This window comes from Penaeus japonicus, unplaced genomic scaffold (genome assembly GCF_977035675.1).
Source record: "Penaeus japonicus unplaced genomic scaffold, GWHDUDI00000001_assembly GWHDUDI00000001, whole genome shotgun sequence".
Lineage (NCBI taxonomy): Eukaryota > Metazoa > Arthropoda > Malacostraca > Decapoda > Penaeidae > Penaeus > Penaeus japonicus.
In genome coordinates, this window is record NW_028234403.1 from 53,636,058 (window position 1) to 53,644,982 (window position 8,925).

At 41.0% G+C, this 8,925-nt stretch overlaps 3 protein-coding genes across 3 annotated transcripts in view; 2 read left to right on the forward strand and 1 right to left on the reverse strand.

The window, feature by feature from the left end:
* The first annotated feature begins 663 nt into the window (after nt 1–663).
* On the forward strand, nt 664–2,614 carry LOC147472569 (uncharacterized). Its single transcript, XM_086542508.1, has 2 exons — nt 664–886; nt 1,072–2,614. The coding sequence occupies exons 1-2, from the start codon at nt 873–875 to the stop codon at nt 2,438–2,440; spliced, it is 1,383 nt and encodes a 460-aa protein (XP_086398634.1). The 5' UTR covers nt 664–872; the 3' UTR covers nt 2,441–2,614.
* A 2,214-nt stretch (nt 2,615–4,828) lies between these two features.
* On the forward strand, nt 4,829–5,921 carry LOC122257561 (uncharacterized). Its single transcript, XM_043022899.2, has 2 exons — nt 4,829–4,971; nt 5,114–5,921. The coding sequence occupies exons 1-2, from the start codon at nt 4,958–4,960 to the stop codon at nt 5,766–5,768; spliced, it is 669 nt and encodes a 222-aa protein (XP_042878833.2). The 5' UTR covers nt 4,829–4,957; the 3' UTR covers nt 5,769–5,921.
* A 2,091-nt stretch (nt 5,922–8,012) lies between these two features.
* The window catches only part of LOC122257377 (uncharacterized), a 1,673-nt gene continuing 760 nt past the window's right edge, over nt 8,013–8,925 (reverse strand). The window contains 2 exon segments of the mRNA XM_043022643.2: nt 8,013–8,527; nt 8,530–8,925. The exon segment at nt 8,530–8,925 is cut by the window's right edge and continues 433 nt beyond it. Of these exon segments, the coding sequence (XP_042878577.2) occupies nt 8,153–8,527; nt 8,530–8,925 (771 nt within the window). The 3' untranslated portion in view covers nt 8,013–8,152.

An 8,925-nucleotide genomic window follows, 5' to 3' on the forward strand; every position in this document is an offset into this window, starting at 1 on the left:
TGTCTATATTATAAATTTTATCAGTTATCTGTAATAGCGCTGTTTCAGTGGATAACCTATTTCTAAAGCCATGTTGTGTTTTAGATAATAGGTTATATGTGTGTGTCTATATATATGTACATAAATATGTATATGTATGTATATGTATGAGTTAATAGCGACAAATGTAGAAGAAAGGTATGAATGAGACTGAATATCTAAACACGCAAGAGATGTATTTGACGCGTTTCGACGGAGGTCTTTCTCAAAAATACGTGTATTTTTGAGAAAGACCTCCGTCGAAACGCGTCAAATACATCTCTTGCGTGTTTAGATATTCAGTCTTATTCATACCTTTCTTGTATATGTATGTATGCATATACACATACATATATTATGCATGTATATTTCTCCCTACTAAGGAGGCTGAAGAAACCTTAGAGAAGACTTTTTGTCACGAGATGGTTCTGGTGTCCCAAAACACCATCAACACCATTCAGTTACAACAAAGTGTACTTGTATAACTTAACACACTTTAATTGGAAAGGTTAACCTGTAGTTTTCGTTGAAATGTGACCCAAATGAGTCGTATCAATATCTTCACCTTGTTGATAAGTAGCAGCTTCCTGAAGGTGCGTCATGCAAAAAGGTAATCAGATCTTATCTCCCCTTATCAAGCTCATGTCACTAGGAATACTAGCCAGCTGAGGGATTCCCTTCAAGTTCCGGTAACATTTTTACGAGTGCAAGGAGGTTCTGACGTCACTCTTCGGCATTATAAGAGGAACGAACAGGTTGCTCGAGTCACAACACATCGAGCTCGAAGGAAGAAGCTGCAGTCTCTTCTCTCCCAACTGTCATTCATCGCCTATAGTTCGTGTAAATTTGCAACGATGCATTTCAACAGGTGTGTTATCAGACTTCAGTAGGTTATTACAAGGGGTTGTAGTAAAAATAATCCGGTTGACTTTAATATCAACAAGATTATCACATGACTCGTATGACATTAAAAGGTTAGCCTTGTCTTTGTCGTCGCAGGAGGAATATAGCATTCAGGCGGGAAAAATAATCTCAATTCTTTAACATTATCAGGTTGGTCGTGTCTTTGGCGTTGGTGACCGTCGCAGGAGTGAGTCACGGCCTCCCAGCCGTCGTCACGGCCCCTCCTGAGGTGGCCGCTAAGTGTCCTTACACCCCGGGGGATTATCCTCTTCTCCTTCCTAACCCCGACGACTGTGGCTCCTTCTACATGTGCGGCTGGTACGGAACAGCCACGTTGCAATACTGTCCTGCTGGACTCCACTTCAACGCAAGACTGCAAGTCTGTGACTATCCAGCTCATGCAAACTGTGTCGAGAGAACTACAGCTGCTCCAGTCTCCAATGTAACGACAGCTGCTCCAGTCTCCAATGAAACGACAGCTGCTCCAGTCTCCAATGAAACTACAGCTGCTCCAGTCTCCAATGTAACGACAGCTGCTCCAGTCTCCAATGTAACGACAGCTGCTCCAGTCTCCAATGTAACGACAGCTGCTCCAGTCTCCAATGAAACGACAGCTGCTCCAGTCTCTAATGTAACCACAGCTGCTCCAGTCTCCAATGTAACGACAGCTGCTCCAGTCTCCAATGTAACGACAGCTGCTCCAGTCTCCAATGTAACTACTGCTGCTCCAGTCTCCAATGAAACGACAGCTGCTCCAGTCTCCAATGTAACGACAGCTGCTCCAGTCTCCAATGTAACGACAGCTGTTCCAGTCTCCAATGTAACGACAGCTGCTCCAGTCTCCAATGAAACGACAGCTGCTCCAGTCTCCAATGAAACGACAGCTGCTCCAGTCTCCAATGTAACTACTGCTGCTCCAGTCTCCAATGAAACGACAGCTGCTCCAGTCTCCAATGAAACTACAGCTGCTCCAGTCTCCAATGTAACGACAGCTGCTCCAGTCTCCAATGAAACGACAGCTGCTCCAGTCTCCAATGAAACGACAGCTGCTCCAGTCTCCAATGTAACGACAGCTGCTCCAGTCTCCAATGTAACGACAGCTGCTCCAGTCTCCAATGTAACGACAGCTGCTCCAGTCTCCAATGTAACGACAGCTGCTCCAGTCTCCAATGTAACCACAGCTGCTCCAGTCTCCAATGTAACGACAGCTGCTCCAGTCTCCAATGTAACGACAGCTGCTCCAGTCTCCAATGAAACGACAGTTGCTCCAGTCTCCAATGTAACGACAGCTGCTCCAGTCTCCAATGTAACCACAGCTGCTCCAGTCTCCAATGTAACGACAGCTGCTCCAGTCTCCAATGAAACGACAGTTGCTCCAGTCTCCAATGTAACGACAGCTGCTCCAGTCTCCAATGTAACCACAGCTGCTCCAGTCTCCAATGTAACGACAGCTGCTCCAGTCTCCAATGTAACGACAGCTGCTCCAGTCTCCAATGTAACGACAGCTGCTCCAGTCTAAAATGAAACGACAGCTGCTCCAGTCTAAAATGTAACCATTACTGTTTCCTTTCCGGTGTGACCACACCTGTTCGAGTTTATGATCTAATTACATCATTTGTTTCTTAGGAACTAATTTGAAATATTTATTTGAACGATAATTTATTGATTATTTAAATAAAATATTTTTCGAACATTCTATCTTCTTATTAAAAGTATTCATTGTGCCTTATAGAAATAAACTTCAAGAAACATTAACGTTTGTTGACATTAAGCAAAATATCCCGTGATGTTATCTGAGATTTGTGACTCGGGAAAGGGCGCCATGGGAAGGCTCTCCCCTACTCCATGGCATCATTATATATATATATATATATATATATATATATATATATATATATATATATATATATATATATATATATATATATATATATATATTTGTTTGTTTGTAGCATCGAACTCCCACCAATCAGAGTTTCTCTTACGTGTGACCCTTGAAGAGAGAATCTGAGAGGGAAAAAAGCACTAGATTCACTCCTTGTTCTTATCTCTGTAATGGCGATAATCAAGTAAGATCCATATATATTATAGGAATAAACCACAAATTCCTATTCTATTTGACGTCACTCTCCCCTCTTATAGAGCAAAACACATGACCGAACTATTCATTGAAAAAATAGGATCAGGTGATAGAGGAAGAGTCCGGCCAACGCCAGGCACCTCAGCCGTCCTTCAGCGTCTGCATAATCTGTGGAAAATCACAGAAAAGATGTTTAACAGGTGTGCAAATGGATTTAGTATAATTTGTATAATTTGTGCTGTAAAGTCCGCAGAGTATCATCTGTAAACAAAGTTGAAATGAATGTTCAGTGAGGCCAAATTAGTATCCTTATTCCTCGCCAGGCTGGTCGTGTCCTTAGTGATGCTGATCGCCGCAGGAGTGAGCCACGGCTTCTCTTCCTTGGTTCCTTGGGAATTACGCAAGACATTTATTATATACAAATGATAACGAAAAACGATCAGATAAATGTAAAAGTTACTGGATGCAAAGTTATAATAATAATCCTTACTCATTTCTGTCAACGAAAACATGATAATTAGGTCAATAAAAGGACGATTCAGAAGAAATACTAATACAATAAGACAGAGAGCGGCAACTGCACAGAAAGAGTCTAGAGTTTGCCCGTGAAATTAAGCCTAAAAATGCCTATGTTGATTGAGTTCTCGTATTACGTACGGACGAAGAGGATCTGAAAACATTGACTTGAAATCTCATCTATATTTCATCAATAATTTGCTGTATTATGATTTATGTCCAGTAATGTAGGATAACTTACAAAATCATAATCATATCCTTCACAGATCCTAAGGATATCAAGTGAGAAATATTTGGTGTTATATCCTAGCGTAAAGAATCCTTAACTAATGCCTACCATTTACTATCTATCGACCGTCATTGATGTCTGTTAGATTTGCATTTCTCTGTTCACTTTTCCATCCTTTTCTTATCGTTTTATCCCTCTTCCCTTCGTGAAATGGCCATTTCCTTTATTTTCATGTCTTTGAAGTTGAAAGTTAGTAATTTAGTGAGGGTGATCTTATGAGAAAATGAGCATCTGTAAACTCTTTCTCTATGTCTCTTGTCTGTATGTCTGTCTTTTCCTTTATTTCGCCTCTTGCTATATATTTCAACATGTTTTCATAGCTGCAAGGTTTTGTAGGAGGTATGTGAGCCCAAAGAGGGACTAAGATTGGGGTGAGGATAACCTATGGTACCTCATCCTTTTGAGATATAAGTAACCACTTATCTCAATGAACTAGTCAAAGTCGCTCTTTATCTATATCTATCTATATTTCAATATAAACTCATACATTTTTCTTCTTTTCTCTTATTCATTTATCGAGTTATCTATCACAGTGGTTCTCAACCTAGGGGTCGGGGATGTGTCTCACAGATGCTTTTTGTTTGTGGTGGTCGCGAGATGATGATAAAAAAAAATAATCTTGTTATATATTTCAAACAAATAAAAAACTGATGTTTTAATTTCAGTATGAAAAGAGACACACACTCACACACACCACACATGTGTGAGTGTGTGTGTGTGTGTGGTGTGGTTGGTGTGTGGTGTGTCAGAAGCACTGGGGGGGAAGGCGGGGGTCACCGGTCTCTAAATATTGTGTGGGGGGGGTCGGGGCCAAAAAGTTGTGAACCCACACTGATACTATCACACGTTTTTTTCCTTCGTTTTTTTTTTTTTTTTTTTTTTTTACATTCTCCCCCTCCTTATCACCACTCAGTGATTATCATCTGCTTCCGGGGAGAACCCTGCATCGAAAACACCTTATCTCCTCTATTTCCTTTGACGACGATGTAAGATTAAAAAACGTATTGTAGGGATTATCCAATCTGACGTCACTCTCCGATCTTATAGGGCCAGACTCCTGTCTAACTAAATCATTCAAAAAGCAGACCTCGTGAACAATAGACGCTCATCTTAAAGTCCATCTACGTTGATACCTTTGGAAGATCTACGACATGATGCTTAACAGGTGTGTAAATGCTGTGTAGTTTATTCTAGAAACTTATATACGAAGCATGTGCTACAAATGCACAAAATGGTAATATGAACTATAATGTACAATATTATGTTCCGTAAGGCTATGTAACTACGACGTTTTTCCTCCTCGTCAGGTTGGTCGTGTCTTTGGCGTTGGTGGTCGTCGCAGGAGTGAGTCACGGCCTCCCGGCCGTCGTCACGGCCCCTCCTGATGTGGCCGCTCAGTGTCCCTACACGCCGGGGCCGATCCCTCTGCTGCTCCCTAACCCCGACGACTGTGGCTCCTTCTACATGTGCAGCTGGTACGGGACAGCCACCTTGCAACATTGCCCTCCTGTGTTGCACTTCAACGCAAGACTGCAAGTGTGTGACTCTCCTGTTCATGCCAACTGTGTCGAGGGAACCACAGCTGCTCCGGTCTCGACTACCACTGTTTCAGTCTCCAATGTAACCACAGCTGCTCCTGTCTCCAATATAACTACAGCAGTTCCAGTCCCTAACGTAACAACGGCAGTTCCAGCTTCCAATGTAACGACAGCCGTTCCTGTCTCCAATGTAACCACAGCTGTTCTTGTCTCTAATATAACCACAGCTGTTCCTGTCTCCAATGTAACCACAGCTGTTCCTGTCTCTAATATAACCACAGCTGCTCCTGTCTCCAATATAACTACAGCAGTTCCAGTCCCTAACGTAACAACGGCAGTTCCAGCTTCCAATGTAACCACAGCCGTTCCTGTCTCCAGTGTAACCACAGATGTTCCTGTTTTCAATGTAACCACACCTGCGTGACGAAATATGCTCGAATCGCCTATGCAAACATAACTTCCTTCTCCAGTGTGGCTACAGTCGTTCTAGTCGCTTATGCAAAATAGGTAGTTATCGAGACATCTAACATTCCCTTGAACTGTACCTGTTGTTTCTTAATAAACTTATTATGTAAAATCTTTTTCCTTTTTTGGATGCATTACCATTTCATGATGCTTATCATACACATGCAGGATTCTCCCTAGATGAAGATCACTGTGTGGAGATAAGGAGGAGGAATTTTACTGAACAAAATGTAAAAAAAAAAGAAAAAAAGAAGGGAAATGTGTGTGATAGATAGCTCTATGAATAAGTAAGATAACAGAAGAAATGTATTTCTGTGCATATATATAGAGAGAGAAAGATAGATAGATATAAATTAAAGAGAAGGAAGAGACAGGCAGACATACAGACAGACAAACAGAAAGAGTAAAGATGCTCATTTCTCTCATTAAATCACCATGACTAGATTATTAATATCATAAATAGTATCGATCAGTTAATTTAAGGATTCTTTACGCTTTGAAATAACACCAAATATTCCTCACATGATATACTTGAAATTTGTGAAGGATATGATTATGATTTTGTAAGTTATCCTACATTACTGGACATAAATCATAATAAAGCAAATTATTAATGAAATATAGATGAGATTTCAAGTCAATGTTTCCAGATCCTCTTCGTCCGTACGTAATATGAGAACTCAATCAACATAGGCATTTTTAGGCCTAATTTCACGGGCAAACTCTAGACTCTTTCTGTGCAGTTGCCTCTCTCGGACTTAATGTGTTAGTATTTCTTCTGAATCGTCCTTTTATTAACCTAATTATCATGTTTTCGTTGACAGAAATGAGTAAAGATTATCATCACAACATTCATCCAGTAACTTTAACATTCATTTGATTATCTTAATTATCCCAATTTTCATAATAAATATCTTGTGTAATTTTCTCTTATTTATTCCTTATGTGTCTTCTATAAACTTGTAATCAAGTAGAAACCATATTTCATTTTTTTTTTTTTTTTTTTTTTTTTTTTTTTTTTTTTTTTTTTTACTTCAAATAAAGTATTCCCAGTTTTGTTTTAAACACATATAAAACAAGATATCTCGTTAAGGAAACACGTGGTTGCAAATGACATTCTGAGCAGCAAAATATTGATTTACCAAAAGTCTTTAAGCAACAGTAGTTCCCCTGGAAAAGGAACATCTGTGGTTACATTGCAGATAGGTGGGCGTTGCATGAGCAATTGCGGTTCTCTCGATACAGGTTGCATGAGCAGGAGAGTCATCACACACTTGCAGGTCAGTGGGACACTATTGCCAAAAAGCTATCCCATCACAGCTGCACATGTACAAGGAGACACAGTGGATAGGGATAGGCACCAGCAAAGGATAACCCCCCCCCCCCCGGCGTGAGGGGACACTGAGCGGTCACCTCAGGAGGAACCAAGGAAGAGAAGCCGTGGCTCACTCCTGCGGCGATCAGCATCACTAAGGACACGACCAGCCTGGCGAGGAATAAGGATACTAATTTGGCCTCACTGAACATTCATTTCAATTTTGTTTACAGATAATACTCTGCGGACTTTACAGCACAAATTATACATTAAGATGTGGGGACGCACTAAATCCATTTGCACATCTGTTAAACATCTTTTCTGTGATTTTCCACAGATTATGCAGACGCTGAAGGACGGCTGAGGTGCCTGGCGTTGGCTGGACTCTTCCTCTATCACCTGATCCTATTTTTTCAATGAATAGTTCGGTCACGTGTTTTGCTTTATAAGAGGGGGGGGGGGTGACATCAAATAGGACAAGAATTTATGGATTATTCCTGCCATACGTTTGTTTCATACTTGATTATCGCCATTACAGAGATAAGAACAAGGAGTGAATCTAGTTTTTTTTTTACCTCTCAAATTCCCTCTTCAAGGGTCACACGTAATAAGAGAAACTCTGATTGGTGGGAGGCTGCAAGAGTGTGAGATACGATAGTAGATCAGTACTACAAACAAACATGTATGCATATATATAAATATATATATATATATATATATATATATATATATATATATATGTATATATATATATATATATACATATATATATTATATATATGTATATATAATTATGCCATGGAGTATGGCATAATGTCAACCCACGTTAAAGTTTCTTAGAATTTATTTTCATAAGGCACACCGAATACTTTTAATAATAGGCTAGAATGTTCGAAAAATATTTTATTTAAATAATCAATAAATTACGTTCAAATAGATATTTCAAATTACTTCCGAAGAAACAAATGATGTAATTAGATCATAAACTCGAACAGGTGTAGTCGCACCAGAGAGGAAACAGTTACATTTTAGACTGGAGCAGCTGTCGTTACATTGGAGACTGGAGCAGCTGTCGTTACATTGGAGACTGGAGCAGCTGTCGTTACATTGGAGACTGGAGCAGCTGTCGTTACATTGGAGACTGGAGCAGCTGTGGTTACATTGGAGACTGGAGCAGCTGTCGTTACATTGGAGACTGGAGCAGCTGTCGTTACATTGGAGACTGGAGCAGCTGTCGTTACATTGGAGACTGGAGCAGCTGTCGTTACATTGGAGACTGGAGCAGCTGTCGTTACATTGGAGACTGGAGCAGCTGTCGTTACATTGGAGACTGGAGCAGCTGTCGTTACATTGGAGACTGGAGCAGCTGTAGTTACATTGGAGACTGGAGCAGCTGTAGTTACACGGAGACTGGAGCAGCTGTCGTTACATTGGAGACTGGAGCAGCTGTCGTTACATTGGAGACTGGAGCAGCTGTCGTTACATTGGAGACTGGAGCAGCTGTCGTTACATTGGAGACTGGAGCAGCTGTGGTTACATTGGAGACTGGAGCAGCTGTCGTTACATTGGAGACTGGAGCAGCTGTGGTTACATTGGAGACTGGAGCAGCTGTCGTTACATTGGAGACTGGAGCAGCTGTCGTTACATTGGAGACTGGAGCAGCTGTCGTTACATTGGAGACTGGAGCAGCTGTCGTTACATTGGAGACTGGAGCAGCTGTGGTTACATTGGAGACTGGAGCAGCTGTGGTTACATTGGAGACTGGAGCAGCTGTGGTTACATTGGAGACTGGAGCAGCTGT